This window comes from Dermacentor variabilis, chromosome 2 (genome assembly GCF_050947875.1).
Source record: "Dermacentor variabilis isolate Ectoservices chromosome 2, ASM5094787v1, whole genome shotgun sequence".
Taxonomy (NCBI): domain Eukaryota; kingdom Metazoa; phylum Arthropoda; class Arachnida; order Ixodida; family Ixodidae; genus Dermacentor; species Dermacentor variabilis.
This window is the reverse complement of record NC_134569.1, coordinates 229,463,625-229,491,097: the sequence shown is the minus strand read 5'-3', so window position 1 is coordinate 229,491,097 and position 27,473 is coordinate 229,463,625. Positions and strand designations below refer to the sequence as shown.

The following is a 27,473-nucleotide window of genomic DNA, read 5'->3' as shown; positions in this document are numbered from 1 at the left end:
TTTTGCGCTTGCAAAAGTGGTGGCTATCTGGTTACTAATCGCTCAAAGGGCGACTGCTTGTTTCTCGCTTGTTTAGTGCTCACAGGGGTGCGCATAGGAAGGATGCTGCCGTGTTGCTTGCTGTCTGAATTCCTATTTTAAAAGTGTTTTTTCTGAGACATACACTGCTGAACCGCCTGAAATACAAGAAATAGTCTATGAGAATATGCCTATGGTCACTGTCACATATAACGGTGTTCTGAAACTTATTTCCAATCTGAACAACAAATCAGCTGGCGGTCCCGATGGTATTCCGCCGCAGGTATTGAAATCCTGCTCTCAAGAAATTGCGCATTTTTTAGTCGCTCTGTTTAATAAATCATTAAATACCATTTCATTACCTGCAGAGTGGAAGGTAGCCCACGTCGTTCCCATACATAAAAACGGTCCCAAAAATGTACTAGAAAACTACAGGCCTATTTCTATAACATGTGTATGTTGCAAAACAATAGAACACATCATATACAGTGCTGTGATGAAACACCTTCAAATCAATAAATTTTTTTCGGATTTTCAACATGGATTTAGGCCCGGCTTGTCATGTACGACTCAACTGGTAGAGTTCGCTCACGATCTCTTTTACTCTTTTGACCTTGGATTTCAGGTAGACTGTATATTTTTAGATTTCCGGAAAGCTTTCGACACTGTTTCTCATGCATTGCTTTTACATAAACTATCTTGTCTCGGTATACACCCTGCAATAGTACATTGGATTGGTAATTACCTGTCTGGTTGAACACAGCATGTTTTAATAAACGGCACTAAATCAACACCTGTCACCGTAACCTCTGGCGTGCCCCAAGGGTCTGTTTTGGGGCCTTTGTTATTTTTAGTCTTTATAAATGACATTGTGCACAATCTAGAATGCAAAGTGAGGTTATATGCTGATGATTGTGCCATATACAAGAATGTAGAAAATGTTTGTGATGTTAGTAGTTTGCAGAATGATCTAAACAAAATTCATGCTTGGTGCATTAAGTGGGGCATGTCTTTGAACAATGCTAAATGCCAACTTGTGTCATTCACCCGTAAACGCTTTCCTGTGAGATCAGTGTATAAATTGGACGGACTACTACTTGAAAAGGTCAAACACTACAAATACCTCGGGGTCTATTTTTCAGAAAATTTAACATGGAACAGACATATTGAATACTTAACCTTAAAATCATCTCGTATACTAAACCTTGTTAGACGTAATTTTTATAACGCCCCCCAGAAAGTAAAAGAACAGCTTTACATAACAAATGTTCGTCCGGTACTCGAATACGCTTGCCAGGTATGGGACCCTCAAAGCTCTAAACTTATAGAAAAGCTCGAACGCGTCCAAAACCGCGCTGCAAGATTTGTTTCTGGTAATTATAATTTCCGTAGCAGTATTACATTGCTTAAAGAGGACCTTGGTTGGAAAACACTAGCACACCGCCGATTAACTGCAAAATTAGAACTTTTTTTCCGAATCTACTTTGATCTCACAGGAATAAACAAGAACTTGTACATTTTCCCTCCCCACTTCATCTCTAAACGATGTGATCACGAGCTGAAAGTCCTTGAAATGCGCTGTCGTACTGATGTCTACCGTAATTCATTTTTCCCGCATGTTTCCGCACACTGGAATAGGCTTCCCAGGAGCATTGGTGAATGTAAAACGTGTTCAGAGTTTCTGTCTTTATTGTCACGCAGTCTGTCGTAGTATATTATCCCGTTTTCTTTATATCATTTGGCTGGCATTGCACTTCATGCGATAGTGTACCCTTTCCATTTCTGTCTTGCAAATTTGCACCGCATTTCACAAGACCGTTTTGCCGTCGAGATGACTCATCTATGTTACGTATTTTGTTACTTTTACCACCTGTGCTCTGCTGTATCAAGTTTTTGTCATATGTTCACTTTTCTTCAATTTGTCCCCCCCTGCAATAATGCCCTTGTGGCGCTACAGGTACTTGTATAAATAAATAAAATAAAATAAAAGTGTGCGTTTCCGTTTCTTTTCTTTTCTTAAGACTCGCGAAAACTAATTGCTCTAGCTGGTTGGCGATAAGATGAAGATTAGCGGAAGTTTGTCACACCTGTTGCTTTTTTTGATGGGCACACAACCAAACAGTTTTTTTTAGTGTGTGCAACTATGCAGTTCGATTACGCTATGGACGTAAGTATCAGTGTAAGAGCAGGAGCATTTGAGACTTGCAAGATATTCTCGTGTGCGGATTTTCATAGCCTTGAACTATGTGCATAAAAATGCATACAATTTTTAATTCTGATAAGTTTATTTTCTTTTTTATTGTTGTTATTCATGAAGGAAGAGTGCATATATACCAACGCAAAAGATATTTTTCTCACGTTACGGTCACCCTAGAAAAATTACGGTAAATTTTTTTAGAAATAAGTCCCTAAGAAGAATTGGAATCTGCAGTAAAAATATTGACCCTGGGCGGTCGCGTATGGCAAAAAAAAATCGACCCTCAAAGGGATATCTATCCAAACCCCTTTATGAACCTAAAGGGGTAACCGAGTGTACAACTCTTCAGCAACAGAAAGCTTGTCAACACACTGTGGTATTGTATTAGTAATTTTATTGCTTGCAAAAACAATTTTTACTTAGCAGCCATTCAGTTTGTGTGGCAGTGAACATTTTCTTGCAAGCATACCTTCAAACTGTCGTAGCCGTTGCCACTATGGTCCCCACTTTGTGCCGTATTAGTCTCCATCAGATTTGTCACTTTACTGTCCAGACCTGACTTGCACTCTGTTTCGCACATAGCAGGCAATGCGGCAAAAGCTGCACAAGTAGCATGACCGTGCAAAACTCACTCTGCAAGTTTCACAGTGCAGTTACTTTTAATATGTGACGTTTCCTATGCGAAATCTACTTCCTATATTACAGCTGCAACCTGTGGGCACATGTTTAAGTCAAATCACATTTTACTTGATTGCTTGAATTCGTGTTTCCAGCATAGGCGATGTACAGTGTTTGGTTTCCAAGTGCAGGTGATGGCGCTGCGGCCTCTGGTCGCTGAAACATGTCACTCCACTCGTATGGTGGTAAATAGGCTTAGATCTCCGTGTCAAGTTTCTGTCTGATTTCGGTCTCGTTCCCAGTTTGAAGGTGAGAGTGCCGCAGAGCGCGGTCAACTGGAGCACGGTGCTCTGAAGGAACCAAGTGAATTTGTTCCGGGTGCTCAATTTCAACCAGCCAAATGGAAACCGCACCACAAGAGTGCTCTGGTGCACTTGAAAGCGACCAGTCAAATCTACTGCAGTGAAACCTCATTACTGCGAACAGCACATTAACAAACTTTTCAAAAATTCCCTGCTGACTTCCCATGGTTTCAATGTGAAAATATTTCAGTACTATGAACTTCAGAATACTAAACATTTCAGAATAATGATCGTTATTCTATTTTTGTGTCATGTTAACAACGCCTCAGTACTACGAACTAATATTCCGAAATCTAGGGATTCTTAGGTTTCCGTGTGTCCTTCATGGCAGCTGAAACATTAGGCTAGCAGATGACAAGGCGCAGAAAGTGGATGCTGCGCGCACGGGTTCAGAACGCCCGAGGTGGAGCTGAATAAAAAAATGCATGAGATAACTTTTTTAATCTATTGCGGAGGTGACGACGGCATCAGGTTTTGCAAGTGGATGCTCCGCCCAGGCAAGTATCGCCTAGCAACGGAGGTGCATTTCTTCCTTCTTTTGCCCTTCTTTCTGCACAGACCTCTTTCTTTTGTGCTCCTTTCTGCAGCCGTACTAGCTACATGTACGGGGAAATGTAACCTTCGTACTTCTGAGGATGCCACACGGTCGCACTTTGCACTTTCCAAACGGCGTCATTTACGTGCGCTTGTACTTTTGGAATAGCCCAGGTGTCTGCCTCGAGTGAGACAATTGTGGTGTCCATGGCCAGGAATGTAAAAAACAAGCAAACAACAAGAAGCATTGTGCTTTGTAGGTGACATGGAACTTCCTTTATTGTCAGTAGTTTTCTCAGCGTCAGCATCTGCTTTGTGCAAATCACTCTTAGCATCTGCTTTGTGCAAATCACTCTTATTGTAGAGTGCTTCGGTTGCTTGTACGGCAAGCTTCGAGTATCCTTCTCCAAGGCATCCAGGTACTCCATGTAGTGCAGCTGAATGTTCCTCATGAAAACAAAGCCCCGGAGGAGAACTGAATCATCTGCCGAGCCTCCTGTGAGGACCGCATTGAGGCAGCCTGCTTTACCGCATCATCGCTGCCGTCGTCGTCATCGCGATCTGATGCAAGCACGTTCACGACGATCACCTCATCGGTTAGAAGCACTTAGTTTCCAAATCTATGGCCATGCACTTTTTTTTTACTGACAACATCGTGCATTGCCGATAATCAGCAGGCGCGTCAGCCATCTTCCTTTTCGGCGACAAGTCAAGCGAAGCTGAGAAACCGTGTGGCCAGGAACGACTTCAATGCAACCAACGGAGATGAACGCAAGCTGAATGAGAATGAAAAGAATTTTTTATCGATAGAATTTCAATTGAATAGAATCAAGTGCTTTTTTTCTCTCTGAAGCTGAATAAATAATAAAATTGTCCTATATACCAGTGACGCCTTCAGTTTAATAGCAGGCCATACTGTGCTTAATGGCAATCTTCTATTGCTTAGAAACCTTTGCTTTCCAGTTTTCTTTCAGGAAAGGAGGATCTTTTTTTTCATCTTTATGGTACGTGGTTTCTCTGGGTTATCCGCTTGTTAAGGCCAGTCTGCATAACAGGCCTAAGCAAGGGATGCACATCACGTGACTATCAACACCGCTTCACACGGTCATCAGTGCCGATGGTGAAGAGTTCTCAAATCGGGAGGTCCTCAACAAGGTCGTGCAACAACTCCCCCCCCCCCCTTTTCTTTTTCTTTTTTTTGTCCGTTTCCACCTCCCGCTTGTGTAAATGCATCTGCAGCCGGAGGCAGTGCGCTGGTCGCGTGACTATTTCAAGCCCACCATGTAAATCTGAAGTTAGTCTTCTGACAGGTCACTCAAAGCTATGAAAAGAGACTGTTGTGCTCCTACACATGCCATTCGGAACGAGGGGCCATCATATGGTGTCTCGCAAACATAGCGGCCGTGAACAATGGTCATCCTGTATACTTGCTTTCATTGGTGAGGCAGTTTGTTGGCTTTCCTGAGAGTCATGTGAACGCTGTGAATAGATCTGCGTTGAATGAGTACGAAGCCTTAACTTTAGTCGCTGCCACTTGACGATGCAGCTCCAATTAAGCCTAACAGACTTCACTGCTGGCCAATGCTATAATGGGCCACAAGCAATCGCGGTAAGCTTTTCACTAATATGTTCCTATGAGTAGCTGAAGAGTTAGATTGACGGCCGTTGAAGTAGCGTTTGGATCTGGGGACCGGCAACTACCTCAAGCAAGTATGTCAATTTCATCTGTATGCTCGCATGTGGGCAGAAAGCTCTGAACTGTGCGAATCTACCTACATGGACCTTGAATGTATATCTGATGCGATCAGCATGCCTTCCACAGTCTAATTGGCCCAATCTTCACACATGCTTTCATGCTTTCCATATGCGCTGCTTTTGTTCTTCCCTCTGTCCACTACGTAGTGTTAATAATTTCGATCGATCCAGTCAACCTGGTCAAGCCTTGTACCGATAGAGGTTGCACGCCATGGTAATGCTGCACATGTCAAGGCAGCAACCACGTCCCAGTCATTCACCATATGTACGGACTATTTGAATTACATAATACACTCAAACCCACTTGTAATGACACCCATTTTAACAATATATCGGTTATAACAATGAGAAGCTGCTGTACTGTAAACTTTTGTATGTTTTTCATGGTGGAATAACCCGCTTACTACAATGCCCTGATGCCGCATTATCAGTTATAACAATGAAGTCTGGCTGCTGGGTGTTTGAGCCGAAAGGTAGTGAAATGTGACATTTCTGAAAAAAAAAAAGAAAACCAGAAATTCGAGCTGCTGCACAATGGCCCGCTGCTCCAACAGCTGCCACATGCTAATTTTCCAGCCTTCTCCAAGTGCCTCTTTTCCGTCGCCCTTCCACTCCTCCGAACAGAAATGGGCTGTGCCCATAGCTTTGTGCCGCGGCACTCTCCGGAACACGAATGGACCATGCCAACTGCGCTTCTCCTATACACAGGGACAACTTTCTGTCGCTACGAAGGGAGAGCTACGGAGGCAAGATGTGCACAAGTGAGAGCGCTTCTGAAAAGAGTCCCGCGTTTTCATTCACATTAGTTTAAGCTGGGGAAGAGAAAACAAACACTTTATTAGCAGCAGTTAAATAAGATTAAACACACCACTGAATGTAAAAGCTTACTTATTTTGCAGCTTCCTTTCGCGTCTAGGCAAATACAAAACCGTCGCACGTGGTAGCTACGCCGATTCGGTGTCTGTTCTGATCAACCAAAAGCCCTGTCAAATGCTGGCTGACTACTCGGCGCAGTGACACATGTGCAGAAGCTCCGTCCCCGTAGGTTTCCCTTTATGGCCACGGGAAGTTGTCTGCGAGTATTGCTCGCATGTTGCTCGCTGGCTCCTCATTCAGCACAGTTCTACAAACAGCTTAACCTCCCACGTTTGTCTTTGTTGGTTGCGTCGAAATCGTTCCTGGCCACGTGGTTCCTCAGCTTCGTTCGCCTCGCCGCCGAAACAGAAGATGGCTGATCTGCCCGTTGATCATCGGCAACGCACGACATTGCTAGTGAAAAGAAAGTGCACGGCTATAGATTTGGAAACTAAGTGCTCCTAACCGATGAGGCGATTGTCGTGAACACGCTCGCATCAGATAGTGATGGTGACGACGGCAGCGATGACGTGGTAGGGCTAGCTGCCTCAACGTTGTCCTCACAGTAGGCCCGGCAGATGATTCAGTCCCACCGGGGCTTCGTTTTCATGAGGAACCTTCCGCTGCACTACGTGGATCACCTGGGTGCCTTGGAGAAGATGTCGGCAAGATTCGTGTCAAGCACGCAAGGCTGATAAACATAGGGTCTTCTCGTGCAAGCAAGTGAGAGGAATGTGGGAATATGCTTGTGGCGATCTCGCCTCAGCGTTTCTTCTGGATTTCTCAAGCTGACAGGCTGCTATAGGTTGCATCTTTTAAAAGGCCCCTTTTGGGGCCACCAATGCGATGCCTCGGCGGTGCTCGCATATCACTTGCCACCCGTGACCCCTCTTCGAAGTTGTTATAGCAGCGGCGTTCTTTAACGCGAATAGCCGCACCTTATTACACGTGATCGGAGCGCCCAGGAACCAGTTAAACGAGTGAACACAATAAGCAGCTGAATGGAGGAAGGTAGTGAGGAGGGACACTCGCCTTCCCGCCACCATAGTTTTCTCATGTTAGCTCTGCCATCCTCCTATTTTGATTTTTTCATGCTCCAGTTATAACAATGGAATTTTCGTGGCACATGAATATTGTTATAAGCGGGTTTGAATGTACAGTCGATGACCGATAATTCAGGCTGTACAGGGAATGTAAATAAGTCCGAACTATTGAATTAAAAAAAAAAAACGAATAAGCGCCCCCTCCCCCCCCCTAAAAATAATTATTTTTTTTTGTATTGATGTTTTAATGCTCCTGTGCAAGGAAAGAGTGGTTGATTCATTGCTGCATGCACATCTGCGTGTGTGCAACAAAGTCCACCTGTATTTCTGTCCAGAAGGCAAATTCCAACAGACAAGAGCGGGCCATGTGCGATGATGCCGAAATGAATGTGACGATCTCGATGTTGATGTAGCCCCACAATTTAGGCAAAGCCTCCAAGGTCTGCATTTGGAGTTAAATTTCTGAGGTGCAGTGCTGCGACCAAGGCAAGGCCTCAGTGATTACCATCTAACGTGTAATCACTGAGGCCACCTGATGTCTCGTCGAGGTTACCAGAGGAGATAATGGCGGCAGAGCTGGCGTACGCTATAGCTACCAACAGAGTTTGGATAATTGAATGTAGAGCTGGTGGCTGTCTGAAATATCGGTTGCCTTTACACATTAAGTCCATGTGGCCATTGGCGATGCCACTAAGCTGTCCGAAATACTGAGCGTGTATGGATTATCAGTGTCCGATTTATCGGTCAGTGACTGTATTCAAGAAATCTAATGCTAATTATTCGACTCATGAATCTAATCATTCAGACGTTCACTATTTGATTCAAAATTAAATATTTGAGTATTCACACACTCCTACTTCATAGTATCACTTGCTATGTATGGAGCAGAGTATAGTTGCATCTACATGATTCACATAATTCTCATTTCCTGTCTCTTTACATGGGCATTTGCTTGTGCAGCATGAATGCACCAAATCTGACGTTGTTCAGCACGCATGTAAGAAACGGCACTTGTGCACTGGCAGGTAGTGTGAACACCAAGCAGCCAATGTTAGTTAGCAAAATCTTAATTTCACTTTGAACAGAAAGTGACGTTAAACATACCACAAATGTGCACATTATTAATGACATGCTTGGCTTGATGCATGCTGTCCATTCAGACCACTGTAACCTAACAACAGCTGCTCAGCAGGGTAGTGTTTGCACAGCACCCATGCCGGCAGTGGAAGGCAGAATGCTGTCCTTACTCTGGTGCCTAGCCATTGCAGGAGAGCCTGATGAAGCATCCACTCGGCGTCTTCGTCGTTTTGCAGCCAAACTGAGTGCATGTTGCCTGCTTCTCTGGGAGACACGCTTAGTTCTTAATAAAAGAAGAGAAGAAGAAAAGAATCAGCTATATATATATGTGTGTCCTCTGTGTTGGCGGCACATTAAAGATACCATAGTGGTCAAAATTAATCCAGAGTCCCCCACTACAGCATGCCTCATAAACAAATCATGGTTATGGTACGTAAAACCACAGAATTAAATTTTAAACAGCTACAGAAATTCTGAGAATTGTGCACTAAATTGTAAGCATTGTTGGGCTCAGCTATGACGTCGTTCTTGCTTAGTTTCGCTTACTTGCTTTTCCTAGCTTATGCACGTCTACCCATGATCTTTCCAGTGGCAATGAATTCTTAGGCTTTAGTAGAGAATGGTCTGATTTTCTCGCCGCATCCGGCCCCTTCAATGCAATCGTACAAATTGAGCTGGAACACCGGGCACAAGCGCGCCTCAATGGAGCAGAGTGGTCGAAAGGGAATGCCAGCTGCTGCAGTAGTGTGTGAGGGGAGAGTGCATAGCTGCCATGCCATGTCACCCTCGCTGTCACTCGTGCAAGCCTGTGTTATGCTCACGTTCCTTGTCCACACAAGCTCTCACCTGCGTTCTGACTGCGCCTTGGTAAGGCCCAATGAAAACACGCCAAGCATCTCAATGAGCTAGCTTGCCCGCGAAGTGTTTATGACTCGAAGGATGCTGTTTGGACATTGGGCTGCACCAAAATCTCAAGTTGGCCCACTCCCAAATTTATGTTGGCCCACCCCCCAGATTTCAACTTGGCCTGTCCTCAAATTTAATTTGGCCCACCCCCAAAGTTCACGTTGGCCCACCCACAAACTTAACTTGGCCTACACCTGAATTTCAAGTTGGATGGATGAATGGATGAATAACTTTGTTGAGTTCCGTCGGTGCGCGTGACTCGTGCACAGCGGGCCGCTCCCACGTAGGAACAGAGAGGCCATGCCTCTCCGCCGCGTCGCGGGTGCGATGGACAGCCCAGAGCTGCGCTTCAAGGTCCAAGCTGCGTAGAGCTTGGTCCTACTCTTTTTTGGTGGTCCTGGCCCCCAGCACCAGGGGGCAACCCCAGAGCATGTGAACAAGGCTAGCTATATCCTGGCAGTAGTGACACGCATTGTGCTGGTGCACGTCCGGAAATATTTCGTGCAGGAAGGCCGGGCATGGGTAGGTGTCCGTCTGAAGCGGCCTGTACCTGACTTCTTGTGCTTTATTGAGTGCTTTGTGCGGTAGTGGCATGGTTCTCTTGAATAACTTATAATGCTGGGTGAGATCGTTGTAAGTCATGAGGGGGTCGCGCTCGCTCTGCCATCCTCCAGAGAGGGAGTCTGGGCTCGCACGGTGAGTTAGGCCTCGTGCGGCCTTGTGTGCCGTCTCGTTGAGGTTAGGGAGCAGCCCTTCCAATGGTCCCATGTGTGCCGGGAACCAATTGATGTAGTGTGGGGTGAGGTGATGAGTACCAAGTATTCTGCCGATGGTCAGGAATATGCTCCCTGTTCCAAAGGACAGAATTGGCCTCTTGGAGGCGCAGTATGCCAAGCTTTTATCGTCTTCTAGGAGTGCAAGGCCCACACCCAAATTTCAGTTGGCCCACCTACAAATTTCAAGTTGACCCAACTTCAAATTTCAAGTTGACCCACCCCTACTATAACCTTCCCCATGCATTTTCCAAGGGGCCCTATGTATCTCTATAGGTAGTCTCTTTTTTTATTTTTTTGGCTTTAAATTGTTTCTTATCACTTCAAAGCTAGCAATCACCTACATTTACGCTATCATGTCTGATTAAATGTCTTTGCAAATTATGTATTTTTGTGCAGATACAAGCCATTACACTTTTCGCATGAAAGGGCTGGGGAGCTTGCCAAAGAATGCTTATGCTTTAAAACAGCTATAGGAGACCATATGTCTGCAATGAAACTTTCTTTTGTACTTGGACATCATAACAGCCCAAACTTCTGTCTTGAATAGTGTGCTTTCTAGTACAATGAGCCCCATTCTTCCTAACTTTTTGTCACAATCCTTCCATAACTTCTGCGTTTTTGGTAAACCTTGTCACTTTAACTGCTTACCGAGCACAAGCAGTTACCTGCTTCAACCACCAGCTTATCCCTCTTGAGGTGCTCAAACTTTTCCTCCTGTGTGTGCTGCCACTGTGCCATTCAAGAAGAGTATTGAACCTGTGGCGCTCTGAGCTTCGTCACCAGAATCGTCACCACCAGGTGTGTCTTCGTATTCTCTCAGCATCCCTGGTCAACAGCAGCCAACAGGGTGAAGGTTTGTTCCAGAGGTTTGCACATGAGGCTGTGAATGTAACCGAATTCCTGTGGACAAGAACTCTGCCTTTGTTGCTTGTTTGGAGCAGGAAGCGTGCCAGGAATGAATGCCGTTCTGGAAAGGTAACATTCTTTGAAATTGCACCTTGCCTAAAAGTGCAGGAGATGTGTTGTATAGTGGACCAAAGTTTTATACTGAGGTCAGTGAAAATCCAGTAGAACTGCTTTCAGTGGTGAGGAATGTTGCAGTTAGGGTGGAGCCTGATGAACAAAACAGAGTTGTTTTAAGAAGGCGTTGAATACCTTCTGTCCAGACTACTGCGTAGTAACGCTAGCTTTCAGGTTTGGTACACCACTAAATTTTTGAAGAAAACTAACTTTGTGCTACTGGTGTCTGATAAAGTGAGTGGTTTCGTGGTACTTCCTAAGGTAGTATTCTTGAAGAAACTCGACAGGCGGTATCAAAGAATTTCAAGCCTGTCAAGTGCTCATGGAAAGAAGTTAGGAAGAAAGCTTTGGCTCTTTGTGATAGATGGAACTTTCATAGCCTCAAGAAGACCATAGGTGATGCTAAAAAGGACCTCCTGGATATGTTTTTCTCTGTAAAAACACACAAGGAGGGGATGCCATTCAGGGCGATTGTGATTGAGAATGATTCATGGCAAGACGCCTTCTCTAGATTCCTGCAAAAGCATCTTAAATTGTTGCGAGTGAATGACCCTTATCTCGTGCCCACTTTGGAGAGTATCTTAAGTTATCTTTCCAAGTATGAGTATCCTCAGCAGTCGCTCTACACCTTTTCTATTGATGTAGTATATCTTTTTCTATTCTATCCTGCAAAGCCAACTTTCTTTGCGTTGTTCGTGAAAGCATTGATGACTTTGGTCCTGTTGCCTCTCAAAATTCCATTGACAATTTTATAGAATTAAGATTTTCCCTGTGCTCTATGGCAGTTGCCTGTAACTGTACTCCCGCCTTTCAAAAGGCAGGGATGTGTGTTGGATCATGTATTGCTCCTCTTTTAGGTGATCTGTTTTTACCCTTTTGTGACAAACATATTTCCACATGCCCTGACACAGCACGAGCAGCTAAGATTTTACCAATTTTCAGATATGGTTATGATTACTTAGTTATCTGAAAGGATGTGTGACCTGAACATTCTGAAGAGATTGTGAACCAAGTGCTTGGTGTTTTCAAATCTTGTGACAGATTGTTCAAATCCACCTTTGAGTTAACTGAAAACGGATGCTTCCAGCTTCTGGATATCAGCATCATAATGCATGATGGTCAGGTGTGCTGGAGATACCATCTACGGTCTGAAAAACCAGTCCTCAGCTACAGTTCGGCCCATTCCAAGATAGGGAAAAGGGGTATTGCAAAAAGTTGCATGCGCACTGCTCTCAAAAAGTCTTGTGACCATCAGCTTGCATGCAGCCATCAGCTTCTACAACTGTCCACTAATTTGCCATCGCAATTGATGCTTTGCGTTTCGGGCGAAACTGCGACTTTTTTTTTTTACAGCCCTAGCAAGTAATTACAGAAAGCTTCACATGTCTAAATAATGTCTAAAACACACTGGCTTTGTCACTTCTGTCTGCAATAAGACAGCGTGACCCTCGAGGTTTGCTTTCAATAATTGCTTGGGGCCTGTGAAATGCTGGCTTTCCTGTGGGATTGGCGGCTTCTATTGCAGGAGCCTGATTAAAGAAGTGAATTCAGGGGTCCAGGCATGCCACAATCAGCCTGGATCCAAAACGGTGCGGCCGGCATTTGTGCCATAAGTTCATGACCTGTCCTACTGCCTCAAGAAGGTTGCTGGGAAATGTGGCATCCTGGTTGTTTTTTTAGCGCCTGGTATTCTCGCACGTATGTGCAATATTGTGAATGCTGCTGCCAAGGCCAGCTGCATGGCAAAGCACACAACACGTTTCATTGAGTGCAAAGTGGGTGTAGTGTACCGGATCCCACTTTCATGTGGTAAATGCTATGTCGGCCAGACCGGCTGCTGCGTCAATGAGAGATTGAGAGAGCATCGCACAGCTGTTAAGTCATTGGCGGCGTGTGGACATTTGGCAGATCACTGCTGCCGGTGCTCATGCATGCTGACTTTCAGGGCACCCATGTCCTGCACAGAATTGCGACGCAGCAAGCTAGAGAAATGTTTGAGGCATTGTGCATTAGTATAGAAATTCATAGATGTGTGAGTACACCTTCAGTGGCCTTGCATGCACGAGAAAGAGTATCTCAAGAGGCACAGGAATTCTGTAGAGCGACAACTGCTGTGCCGTCTGCTACATATTGTAGGTTTCTGCGCAAGTATGTATGTTGCTGTTTTTTTTGTCCTTAAATCATCAGTTGATGTCCAGCGTCCATCCGCTCTGTATGTCTCTTCCTTGTGTTCGATTCCTTAGCACTTGTTATGATGTCCAATTTTCGTTATCACCGACTAGCCTTAACTTCCATGTTGAATTTCCTTTTGGAAGGGGTGCTTCAGGACAAACAAGAAAATTATTTACCTCAAACAATTTGGTTTGCCCACATGTCACGGATTATTGAAATCAACAGTTTCAGAAAGTCACATATGCCCCCAGTGGCAGCTTGCTTAGTAACTCGGATGAAAGCCCACCAACTCTGCTATCGTCTGTTACTATTATGTATTTGCATGGATGCTGTGACAGGTGCAAGCAACATCAAGCATTTTCTTGCTGTTTTAAGTCAGCAAGTGCTGCGCAAACTTCCTGAAGTTTTCTCATATGTAAAGCGAGATGAGCGAATATTTGTACATATTCGCTCATCTCTCTTCAAAGCTTGAAAAAAAATCATTTAAGTCGGCACTTTTTACATCGTTTATCACTGCGAGCGCGTTCGTCAAGGGTCTTATACAGAGACATGCATTTCTCCCTCAAAATTGTAGAAAAAGACATTTTGCACCTACCGTAGCTCCATTATTGCTCCAATTCTGTAGAAGGATCACTTTCTTTTTACCTGGATCATTCAAAATAACACTTGGCATTGTTACCTGGCTAGTTTGTCAAGAAAGAAGTGAAAAATTTTGTTCTTCTGCACCCCTCAGGTGAACCCCTGAGCAGTTATTAGAATCAAATCTCGAAGGCTTTTTTCCAGTGTATTGCAGATGGCAGAAGTGACATTACAGGCATGTTTAAGACATTACCAACTGTGAGGAATGTAGATGAAGACAAATTCGCAGTTCATTTTCTTGACAATCCCGGCAATAATTGCAGAAAGTTTTCCATGTCTAAATAATGTCTAAAACATGTCGGCTATGTCACTTCTGTAATCGGCAATCAGGCAGAGCATGGCCTTCGACGTTCGCTTTCAATAATTGCTCGGGGTGCATTTGAGGGGTGCAGATGAAGGCAAATCCGCAGTTCTTTTATTGCAATAGCAATTTCCACCGTTGGTGTCACCTTCACCGTTGCCGTGAGGTTCCGTATAAAGTCCAAGGGCGATGAAAGCATTGCTATGTGCCCTATGCTGTATATGTGCGACTTAAGGCGTGCAAGGGGAACTGACGATCGCTGCTCAATTTCGCCTGCATGAAAGAGATGAAAGTGGGCAGGAAGCGCGTCATCTCCAGTTGTGCGTGAGGTACCCAACGTTGCGAGGCACTGGGTTGAGGAGAGGGGCGGGGGGGTTCTGCTCCGGCTGCAGCTGTGCATGTGGCGGCTGCGCACAGTCACCTGGCTGTTACTTGAGAGCAATCTGCAGTGGGGGCCGAGTATAGGTACGTCACTGGCTCATAGCTTTGTGCATGCTGTGTGTTCTCAGCGCTCACTTTTCATTGAAGTGATAGACAGCACAAATGTCACTTTGCTCACTGCTGCTGCTGCATTTCCTCATGCCAGCGTTTTGACAGCGAGTTTCCGCAGTCATCAGAGTCAAATGTGTTCGTGTTTGCTTGTGTGCGTGTGACACCATGCTTGTTAACTTAGTTAGTGCGCCTATGTTCACAAGCTTGTACGGCGGATAAAACTACTATCTCTACTTCTACAACTGTCCACTAATTTGCCATCGCAATTGATGCTTTGCGTTTCGGGCGAAACTGCAACTTTTTTTTTTTTACAGCCCTAGCAAGTAATTACAGAAAGCTTCACATGTCTAAATAATGTCTAAAACACACTGGCTTTGTCACTTCTGTCTGCAATAAGACAGCGTGACCCTCGAGGTTTTCTTTCAATAATTGCTTGGGGGTGCATTTGAAGAATGCAGACGAAGACAAATTTGCAGTTGTTTCTCCAGACAATAATTGCAGAAAGCTTCACATCGCTAAATGTCTAAAACATGTCGGCTATGTCACTTCAGTCGTCTACAATAAGGTCAAGGCCAAGCATGGCCTTTGAGGTTCACTTTGAATAATTTCTCCACGGTGCATTCGAAGGGTGATGACAAAGACAAATCCAGTTTTTTTTCTTCACAATCCTGGCAAGTAATCATGGATTTGGGCTGCCAGAGTACGCTGCAGGGTGTTCATATATAAAATTGGCTGTCTGTTTTACATATTTAAATAATGGGCCTCTTCAGTTTTCCACTGCTGGCTACTTCCAAGCTGCCAGAGCCAGCCAGAGCACCTTGGTTTTTTTTTACTTTCAGGTTGCTGCACGACACACTTCTGCCACACATTTATTTTACTTGAGCTGGATGGTTCTGGCTACCCGCCGTGGGCTGCCAGAACCAGCCAGGATGATTTTATGGTCTGTTCGATTCGTCTGCACCACTGTGAACCACTTCACGGCGGTTTACGAGAAGTTCCAAAATTATGCAGCACGATTCCCGAGGTGCAATCCCAGCAAAACACTTGAAATGAATGCAAAGGTGCAGACACGGTGCAGGTGTTATGTTATGTCAGACTAAAGTGCACGGAGTGCGTAAGTTTGAGAGGTCCTGAACTGCAGGTGTGATCAGCTTCTGGGGTGTAAATACACACCACACTTGTGTAGACACATCAGACTGCGTAAGCGAGGTTTTAACGGTGCTCGCGCCCGTGTGCTGCGTCGTCTGCTGCGCCGCTGCTTCGCACCTGTATGCCTGCACCAAGTCGGCACCGACATTGGAGTGGGTGCAGCAAAATCATGAACTAGCCCGGCACCTTTTGAAACAAATATCGTGGTTCTGCGGGCACCATTGCTGCGCCGCTGAAACGAATGGCAGGGTGCAGCACCTCGTGAAATGGTACAAGTGGTGCAGATGAATTGAACATACCCTTAGTCTTGCTGCTCTGTGGAAGTTCTCTGGCTAGCAGACGACAAAAAGAGGCAATGAGAACTCGCCACCATCTTTGTCGGGGCTTGATGGATTGTAATGCAGGCGCTTGAGAACTTTTACCTTGCTCAGACAACTGGTTCTAAGGTTCTAATGCACTGTCCCACCTTGTCAGGTGGTGCAAAACAAGCGGCGGTGAGCCATTTGAAGCTTTTTTTCTTCTTCTGTGTGTGTGTGTGCGACTGTACCATGACGGCTTCTTCCCAGCCTTGAACAGTGCGCCGTGCTCTCATGCATCCATACAATCTGTATTGTGCTGTAGATGCTCATTACCACACATTCTGGTGTCTTTTTGGTTCATCTTTCTCTAGTGGTATCCTCTTTCAGATCTCTCGCATATTTGCAGTGATATCTCCCTTGTCCGCAGTTAGCAAAGGCGTTGCAGCTAGCCAGTGTTCGCTCCATCTATCCATCATATGTTTGGGTGGCAGCTCGAAACCAATGTGTTCTAACTAGGCCATTGATGTCAGAAAAATGTGCTAGTTGAGTAATAGCCACATGTACATTATTAGCTTATTTCTCTCGTGATTGACCAACACTGTTTTTTGTGTGAAATTTTTGGCTAATCACAGACGGCGTGCATTTTCATGCACCAGCCTGTAATGTTCTTATCTATTTTTTTTCATTGCCTGTAATGTAATTTTTTTAAGTGCCAGCTGCTCTTTGCGAATGGCTGCACGGACAGTTTACAGAAGGGCACCAATGACAAGCACTTTTGACAAGCAATGACAAGTGCGGTAAAGATTGCCGTGCCTTGCAGATGGAACCTACTTTCTTCCTCCTTCAGGGAACAAATTTCTGGACCCTGTGTGTAGAATGGTAGGAGGTTTGGAAGAGACAATGGGGGGACAGCACCAACATGCCTTTATTTGGATAGCTTGGGTCAGAGGAGTCACAATGAATAGAGTTGTCCTTACAGTGAGGTGTGTGTTCAATGAGACATGGAGTAGGTGTTGAAGAGCAGCAGCTTGACTCGGTGAGGCAGAGGGCAAGTGCCATCAAAGGGAAGGCCCATCCTGTGTGAGCGTAAAACGGTCCCCATTAGTCATTATTGTGATGATGGGCAGCATGCTGTGATTGGACAACAGGGCAACACATAGTGAAGGTAAAAATGGAACAAGGCATCTTGTCCTCTGCAAACAATTGTATTCACAAAGGCAGGGCTAGACTGTTGCCAAGTCCAGCAGTGCAAACCACTGTGTTCCAAAGCCCTGGGATTTCGGTGCCCAGCTGGCTTGCGTGCATCACAGCTGATTTTCTTTCTTGTTATCATTGGCAGAGCTGGTGTTGTTTGATACTGGGCAATGGCACATCTGGGCTCTCTTACTGACTAGCAAATGCCCGGGACTGTCTGTCATGCGCATACACATACAACTCCAAAGTTCCAACATACACATAAGCTGGAACTTTGCAACTGTATGACAAACATTGCTTGGGATGTACTGTAGCAAAGACTTGTTTGTGGGCTTGTAGACGATGTCGCACTGGTAATGCAGCACTGCATTCTGTGTCTATATTGGGCATTTGCTATGTGCATCAACAGTCACATTTTGGCTCTCATTCATAATACTGTCTTGCAAGCAACAGCCCATGAGTCTCGGTTGTGCATGATACTGTACATGAGCTTGAAGAGAGATTTCATTAAAGCTGGTCTAAAGGAATGAAGGACACTGTGCTAATAGGATAAGAAATTGACACGACAGGATTGTAAGCTGTCACTTTTTTTTTTTACTTTATTAAGCTTCTCTTCTCTTTTGACATTCCCATGCAGCTTAAGGAGCACAAGCGCATTCGTGAAGCTGGTGGCTTCATCACCTTCAATGGCGTATGGCGGGTGGCCGGCGTGTTGGCAACGTCCCGTGCACTGGGTGACTACCCACTCAAGGAGCGCCGTCTGCTTGTTGCCCAGCCCGATGTGCTCACCTTCGACCTGTCTGGAGGGAACGGAGGGGGCGCCGCCTGTGCCGTGCTCGCCTCAGACGGCCTCTGGGACGCTCTGAGCAACGAACAGGCAGCGTTGCTGGCACTGCAGCACCTCGACGAACACCTCTGCGGGGCCCGGGAACTGGTCGTGCGGGCATTCAACGCCGGCTCCCTAGATAACATCACAGCACTCGTCGTGGACTTGCGCAGCCGGGCAGCGGGAAACGCTACAGCCAGCGAGTGATTTCTCTGTGGTACACATGCCGTCACGCACCGTCTGCTGCGCACCCGGTATACCAGGGTCGCGGAACTCTTGAAGAGGCTTTGCTCCACCGCTGGCTCTCTGTGTCTGCAGTGTTGGCCTTTTGCACCTTCAGGCTTTTTGAAGTTGAAGTAGCCCTCGTCCAGTTGAGAGACACACCAACTATGGGAACTCATCTGAGCAAGCGAGTGAGCAACAGGAGCTGTAATCTCTATTGACTTTGTAATGTGTTTGTGCTGTCTTGTAGCACCTTTTACATTTTATTTAAGTTGAAGCATACCGAGCCACTCCTCTCTTTACTTGTTTGCTCCTCATTGTTTGCAGTGACAGTTGTTAGCTTTTAGTAATTAGTGGAGTATTATTCCGCTTTTGAAAATTGCGGTACTATTGTACATAGTTATTTATCTGTTCTGTACATAGTTTTTGGTGCTGAAAGCAGTTTGTCTGACATGTTTGTAATTGCATTGTCGTGCGGCACAGCCTTCACAAGCTCCCATGTCTCACTGTCAAGTTGGTTGGCTCTGAATCTACATGTTTTCGTGCTCCCAGAAATATTTACGCTTAAGCAGAAATAACTTATATTGCTCCATGTGTTTCTCACTTCTTGATAGTTTCTATTGGCATTATGGCAGTCACAATTCCTTTCTCATGCAGATAGCTTTATGTCCCCACCAACCTGCTCTTTCTGGAGCTTTCGGTGCCAGTTATGTGGTGTCCTTCGGCCGTGCTTTATTTGCACTCTTTAATTTCTTAAGTATAACAAGCCAACTCGCCAAGCACCATACATCGTTAAAGGAGTTACTGCCACATGCTTTGAAAGCTGTAGAAACTCTCCAGCTTCTACAGCTTTCTGCGATTTCAGTTTTCCAGATTTTACATACTTCTTGCACGTAAAAAGGATTACACATAGCAAATGTGAAGGTTTGGAAATTCTTATAAGGTAGTTTAATTTGTTGCTGAAGTTGCTCCAGGAGTGCTGGCCTCGCATCATTGACATAATGATAATGTCATGAGACAGGAAAATTTGGGGACATGATGTAGCAATGAGGCTGGTAACTAAATAAAATTAGGACCTGTGCCCTTATCTTATGGCTGTGCTTATGTGTGGCAGCCCCAGCGGTCGCACAAACAAAGCGAGCCAATGCGACACCATAGCACATCCACCTCCTACTGGGTACTGAAGCAAAAACTGGTTCGTAGGAACAAATATATGACTAAATTGGTTAAGGCCTTGATGGCTTGCTAGTGTATCTTCAAGGGTTCACTGGGCTTGGACGTTCACTCAAAGCGCTAGAAAAAAAAATTTGTTGAAAATGTCGTTTCAGTACTGAACCCTTTAACCGGAGAGTGTTTTTTCTAACTTTGTCCTCATTCCCGACAGGGTTTTTCTTGGGTGTTCTGTGTAAATTTTTGCACTACGGTGCTCTGCAGGACATCTAAACATTTTTATTCAGGATTATCTTATCCAAACAAAAAGTCGCACTGATTACCGACAAATTAACATGTAACAAATTAACAAAATACCTCAAAATGAGGAGGAAGCGGTTGCGACTCATCAACTTCGAGAATGCAGTTTGCTCAAGAGGGGATCCATAGACCAATACTGGGCAATGGCGCCTTTTCCTGCATGAGCCATGAGCTTTACGACAGCAAGGAATGTGTATAACTCACGTGCAGTCACATCTTTCCACTCGTGTATACGGGATTCGGCCGCTGACATCAGCGTGGCATGTACTCGGCGCTGGGAAATGTTTGTTTGGCCCACAATTGCGTCTACAATGTCCAGCATAAGCAAGCTTTCAAAAACCTCAAGCTCACTGCCTGCCGCTATGATACCATTGCAGATTCCTGAAGAAGATGGGTTGAAAGCAGGCTCCTAAGGCTTGAATTTTTTCTTCTTCCGCTCGTTAGGTTTCCTCTTCTTGCTCAGATTCTTAGGCATTAGGGGCTCTTCCTCACTGTCTTCGCTCGACAAGCAATTTAGCTAAGCTGCTTCACCGTTGTGAACTTCACCCGAGTCCGAATTCATCAACAGTTCCTCAATTTCTTCGTCCGTCGAAGCACGGATGCATGTGGCACGCTGACTCGCCATGGCTGCACTGCCGAGACGAAAAGGAAGCAACCTGGAGGTAGAAACATGCCTTCCATCTGTTGTCTAAGATTTACCCTACAAGTTCCGTGTGTTTATGCGACCTCTCCAGAGATGCAGTGACATGACTATAAGCTTTTCTTTTTTTGTTTTTACGCAAGTTGTCTCGGTAGTGGCAGGGGGTTGTGTATGTGTGGTCTCCTGGGTTATCTCGGGAGTGGCCATAAAAGGGTTCAAGTATTCGTGGGAAATACAACTTTCTGTTCATCTTGTGCTCCTCGATGGTCAGTGTGCCCCTGTGACACTGAACAACTAAAGCTATGGAACTCTTGAAGTTAACACTTAGAAACTTCAAGCAAAACAAGTTATTTATTAGTGTCGCGCTCTTCTCACGTCTTGTTACTTTTTTTATGCTTTTAATATTTCGAAACTAATTGTGGTTTCTTGTGACTGTGTAACTGTTTCCTTGGGCCCCTCCCAGTCTAACGGAGTGGCGAAACACACATAGTAGCAAGGGCAGCATTCTTGCGTTCTTCTGCCGTGGCATCTAGTGTCTTGAGATGCTGTCGTTCAGATGCTGTGCCTCTGCTGGAAGATGCAGACGGTGTCATTAGAGGCACTGCGATGCTACGACCAGAGGCGGACGCACGGGGTTCCAAACTAGTCCTTGAGGAGGCGGCGCTTGAAGTGCCGCTTGGCTCCCATGTGCTGGCGAGGCACGGTGGTAAAGGGAACCTCAGCCGTAACACATATGGCAACATAGTGCCACAAATAACCACTTCCCAAAGCATGCTAAATGCATTCTTGGATAGCAGCTGGGGTTGCATCTTCAGAAATTTTTTTAGCATTGTATAACTAAGATTTCCATTACTAGGCGGAAAACTTCTGTGTGCGTGCTAGCCTGCTTTTTTTGCTATATTGTTTCTTAAATCCAATTTTCTGTTCATCTTGTATTCTTTTTGTCACTGTGTCCTTGCGAGGTGCACATTGCCTTGCATTCATCTTGTTTGATTGGAAGTGACTGCAGTCACTTCTGGTGCACAGAGACTTGGATCAGGTGCACGCTGCAGTCAGACTGCATGTACAGAGCTTTGCAAGAGAACCCATTCAGCCATGAACAAGGAACTGCATAACAATTGTGCATACCTCATGAGTCATGATTTTTTTTTTTTTTTTTTGAGGGGGAGGGGGGTAATGACGTTAAACGCATTGCGAGGCTTCTAGAGTGCAAGTCCGTCAATGCTTACCTTTAGGGTCCCTTTTTTAAAGGAGCTCAGCGAAACCTTTTAAAATGAAGTGGTGAGATGTGCCTGGTATTTAAAGGACATCGCATCTATTCAACGTAGGGCATAGGTGTAATTGGAGTTTACTGGGAGAGGGGCCTTCATCCTGCCGTGGGCATAAGTTGACTGATGAATATGATGATGTGCGAGTGGACTTGTAGGCACTTAAGTGCTGCCCCTTCCTCACTTTCACAGCTTTTTTCCTCTTTCTGTCTGCACTTGAAGTTGTGTTGCACTAACTTCACAGCTACAGCTGACAAGATGCATGCTTGAGAAGGAAGGGGATGGCACATGGATGTGATATTTCCTGCATAATCTCACTTAAATATTTAAGTCCACATTTAGAGGTGCAGCTTTTACAGGGCATATACAGTATATTTCAAGGGAACAACATTTTGTTGTATTCAGCATTTTTAAGACTTCGCTATGTTAAGGTTACCGTACATGCTGCCCATTTTATGTTTACGCAGCTCAATTTCGGGTAGCACCACTGATACTAGTGAGGCAATTTTTTTTGTCACTGCTGCTGCCATGGTAACATAGCATTAAGTACCAACCCATAGAAAAATAAAGTACGGCACAGTCTGCACACAAGGAACATGCTAATTAGTGCTTGTATTGCAGCATTTCTGAAGCATGTCTGTAAAGCTGCGTTGAGCAACAGCAGTGATGCACTACCCATTAAGTAAAAATGTGCTTCTGACTACTCATCCGAAACAAAGTGAAGGTAACAAAATTAATGCTAACGATCCTCATTTGGAACAAAGCAACTGTAACCAAAGGTTCATTCAGTATACTTGTAAAGATATTAGAGTGTACATATGAATTCAAATTTTAGCAGCTGCAATTTTGCTTTTTGTTTGGCACAGCCTATTTTAACCATTTATGGTTGAACCCTGCATTTGGCAAGCAGAACTAGTCATGGAAAATCTCAGCTTGTTCACAGAATAAAGCTTTCATCTTGCATCTTGCGTATGCCCCATGTGTGTCAGGAATGTAACTTTCTTTTTGTTTTTCGGCTGCTCTTTGCCATCTTACTTTGTGCAGCCTGCATCTTAGAGCTCTTTTTTTTATTCTCACGTGATAGGTGGAGACATCAACTCACTGACTGGCATGTCTTGTGTGTGTGTGTATGGTGTCACACGTTTGAGTGCCGTACATAATCTCATTGCCACGAGCCATAGTGGTTTAGTGGCTTTGGTGTTGCCCTACTAAGCCTGAGGGTGCAAAATAAAATCGTGGCTGCGGCAGTCGCATTTTGATGGGGGCAGAATGCAAAAACACCCATGTACCGTGCGTCGGGTGCTGTTCGCTGTTGTCATAGGCGTTGATTGGTGAATGTGGCACTATTTCAGGATCATGTCAGTGTTAGCACATTTTATAATTCTGTAATGCAGCCACCTTGGATGCTATAGAAATGGCACACTCCTCAGTAGATCAGTTCTGTGGAAATCTGCAAGGTGGAAAAATATTTTATGAAAATGAAAAGTACTTCAATTTCCTTGGAAAAAAATGTGATGAACGCTAAGGTTCCGTGGATTTCTGCAAAACTAATTTGCTATGTTCAACGTTTGAGTTGTCGATTAGTTAGGTCTCACTCTGCTGGTTTGCAAAGATTGTTGAGTGACTGCCCGGGAAAAGCATTGGCTATAATGAATTTTTCAAATATGAAGTTTCCTGTCTGAGATACAACTTACAGAAGTTTTTCTCTCACTCCATTTTTTTTTTTTTTACCTTTGTGATACCCTTGAGTGGGACATGCAAGCCCTCTTGAGTGAGGCTCGCTTTGCAGAGCTCTTTGAGGAATTATCAGGCATTGCCTGGGATATTATTGGCCTCGGTGAGGCTAGGAGGTTGGCGAGACTTATACAGTGCTGACTATCGGCCACGTCCTCTGCTACAGAGGACTTCGAGATAAGCAGTACGGAGTAGGATTCCTAATCCATAAGGACATAGCGGGCAACATTGATTAATTCTACAGCATTAATGAGAGAGTAATGGTAGTCATAATAAAGCTGAATAGGAGGTATAGAATAAAGGCAGTGCAAGCCTTTGCTCCAATCTACACTCACAATGATGAAGTAGAACAGTTTTATGAAGGAAGATTGAATTAGCAATGAGAAACGTGCAAACTCAGTGTACTGTAGTCATGGATGACTCCAATGCAAAGGTGAGGAAAAAGCAGGCTGGTGAACAAGCAATTGGCAACTATGGCGTAGATTCTAGGAACACTAGAGGAGACATGATGGTAGAATTCACAGAAAAGAATAGGCTCCAAATAATGAGTACCTTCTTCAGGAAGTGCAGTAAGAGAAAGTGGACCTGGAAATGCCTTAATGGAGAAGCAAGACATCAAATAACTTTCATACTCTCTACCAATCCTAGCAAAGTGCAGGATTTAGGAATGTTAGGTAGGGTAAAGTGCAATGGACCATAGGTTAGTGAGGTCTAGGATTTCTCTCAATTTGAAGAGAGAAATGGTTAAATTAGTCAAGAGGAAACAGGCCAACCTAGACACAGTAAGGTTAAAGATAGACAAATTCAGGCTGGTACTCGCAAACAAATATGCAACTTTAGAACAAGAAAATGAAGATAACATAGAAGTAATTAATGATACCGCAACTAGGCTGATTTCAGAAGCAGCAAATGAAGTGAGAGGTAAGGCATCAAGGCAACGAGTTAGTAAGCTATCCTAAGTACCAAATAACCTAATATAGAAATGACAAAGAATGAAAGTGTCTTACTGAAGAGATAAGGTAGAATTTGCTGAACTGTCAAAAGTGATCCACAAGAAGAAAGAAAGGGATATGTGAAACTACACCATGGCAAAGATTGAGGGAGCAGTAAAACAAGGCTGCAGCGTGAAATCAGAAGAAAACTTGTCATAAGACAAGGCAAGATGTATGCACTGTAAGATAAGCAGGGTAATGTCATTGGCAATTTCGATGATACAGTAAAAGCAGCAGAATTCTATACTGACCTCTACAGTACCCAGAGCAGCCACGATTCCTCCATTCGAAGTAGTAATGAACAGCATACAGAGGCTCCTTGTATAACTAGTGATGAAGTTAGAAGGACCTTGCAAGGTATGACCAGGGGAAAAGCGACAGGAGAGGATGAAATAACAGTTTATTTAATCAAAGCTGGAGGAAATAATGTGCTTGAAATGTTTGAGACCCTCATATGCAATGCCTCATGACTTCAAGTGTACCAGAGAGTTGAAAGAATGCAAACACTATTCTAATCCATAAGAAAGAAGACTCTAAAGAAATGAAGAATTATAGGCCCATTAAATTGCTGTCAGTATTGTATAGAATATTCAAGATAATTTCCAATAGAATCAGGGCAACGCTTGACTTCAATCAGCCAAGAGAACAGGCTGGCTTCAGGAAGGGATATTCAGCAATGGATCACATCCATGTCATCACTCGGCTAATTGAGAGATCTCTCTCTATCAACTTCTCTAAATGGCTTTCATATATTATGAAAAGGCATTTGACTCAGTAGAGATACCAGCAGTCATAGAGGCATTGCATAATCAAAGAGTACAAGGGACATACGCGAATATCTTCAAAAATATCCACAAATATTTCACAGCTACTTTGGTACTCCACAAGAAAAGTAGACAGTTACCTATTAAGAATTGGGGTCAGCCAAGGAGACACAATCTCTCCAATGCTGTTCACTGCATGCGTAGAAGTATTTGAGCTATTAGAATGGGAAGGCTTAGGAGTGAAGATCAGCGTTGAATATCTTGGCAACCTTCGGTTTGTAGATGACATTGTCCTGTTCATCATCGCTGGGGATGATTACAAAAAGTGATTGAGAACCTTAATCGAGAATGTGTAAGAGTGGAGTTCGAGATTAATATGCAGAAGACAAAAATAATGTTCCATAGCCTGGCAAGGGAACAAGAATTCAGGATCATGAGTCAGCCTCTGTAACCTTGTAATAAGTGCTGTAGAGCAGCGGCTGACCATGTGACATTGTGACCTTTTCAGCTCTTTCTACTTGACAGTGACTGGTTGAGTTTGACTGAACTGGAAGCGTGGTTGAATGAGTGAACTTGAGTGGTTTCTGGACAAATAGTGGCTTGGCATGACCTGCGCAGGTCATCAAACCTCACAGTACCAGGTTTAACTTGAATAAGCCTGAATGAATTGCTAAACTTGATAGGTTCTTGGTTAACAGTGGCCAACAATCTGACAGTCTGACAATGTGGCCAGTGCAGCTTAGTGAACTTGATGCTGGGATGCCTTTTCCAGTAGCATTACTAAAATTTATAGTCTGACAATCGTGGAGTATTTATATTAAGTACTGTGTAATGCCTCATTCACACAGCTCTCATTTGTCCTGTCACTATCACGAGAAAAGGACGTGCCAGCAATGTAACAGTGCAATGTTCAAGTGGGTGATAATGACAGCAATGCCAGCCAGTGCATGTGTTACTACAGTGTTAACAGCCAGAACTTTGGTTTGGCTGAAACCAAATGAATTCGAATTCAATTGAGATTATTTCCCATTATCGGTTGGGAAGGGTCAAAGGAAAAAACTGCACAAGTAGCTTGATGAGCTCATTGAACTCTGTGGTGTGTGGCCATGATCGGCAGCAGGATGCAATGAACACGAAAAAAAAAAATTTTGCTGGATATACTTCGGAATGAAACGAATCTTCAGATTTGTAACAGCAGTAATGATGTTAAATATATAGTGAAACATGTGGTCAAAGGGAAAAATTCACGGCAGTGTCAACAAATCGGCATTGGATGCAAGAATACTGCGATGTAAGGTGTTAAAAGAACAAAGACATATAGCAACAGCAGATTTTCATAATTTGCCTCCAGTTAATTGGATTTTTCGGTTAATTCTATCCTGACCAAAAGTCCAGACCTGCACCCGCGCATTCCTATGGGCCTAATGTTTTATTATTTAGATCCTAAAATTGGCCTTTGCTGGATAATTCAAACTTGACCACTCAGCATGGCTTCTTTGGTGAACCAAACAGCGGCTCCTTTAGTGGCAGTGTCTGTCTTGGCAGAGGTTAGGGAACAGTGAATGTGTGTAACGCACGTCATCTCTTGTTGAAAATGCCTACTTTAGGTCTGCCCTAGGAAGATTTTCAAGCAGTAGCCGTACTTACAATGTCTTATCACAGTATTCACCCATTTCTAACACACACCTTTCTTCTTTCTGATAAAAATTTGGATGAAAATTGCATGCACGGTGCAGCTGGATGCAAACCAAAAACCACATTTTTGGCATTCATATACTTCAATGCTTAACACAACTGTATTGCAGCAAAGCTGACATTAGAAAACTGGTCCTCATTGTGCAACACATTGCGCAACCCTTGCTCATTTTTCGTGCCAAAAAATCCGGTGCGTGTTATATTTCTACTTTAGTTTTCTTTTTTGAACACTTTGAAAGTCAGCACACATTTGATTCAGGGGCATGTTAGTATCGAGCAAATACTTCCAAATGAATTGATGTTTTAGCTTTGTTTTTGTTTTTTCCATCTTGTTTGATTAAACCCACCTGACTATTCTATCACTTTCGTCGGTCCTGTCATGGTTCAACTAACATAAGTCAATTGTATTTGAAAGTCCTTACACCAGGCAGAGCAATGATTGCTTAGTTGTTTAT

General features: G+C 44.2%; 1 protein-coding gene across 1 annotated transcript in view; it reads left to right on the top strand.

Annotated features, from left to right (window-relative positions):
- Nucleotides 1-21,500, top strand: part of LOC142573148 (protein phosphatase 1L) — a 66,890-nt gene extending 45,390 nt beyond the window's left edge. The window contains exon 5 of the mRNA XM_075682697.1: nucleotides 18,045-21,500. Coding sequence (XP_075538812.1) covers nucleotides 18,045-18,440 — 396 coding nt within the window. The 3' untranslated portion in view covers nucleotides 18,441-21,500. The remainder of the gene's footprint in view (nucleotides 1-18,044) is intronic.
- The last annotated feature ends 5,973 nt before the right edge of the window (nucleotides 21,501-27,473 follow it).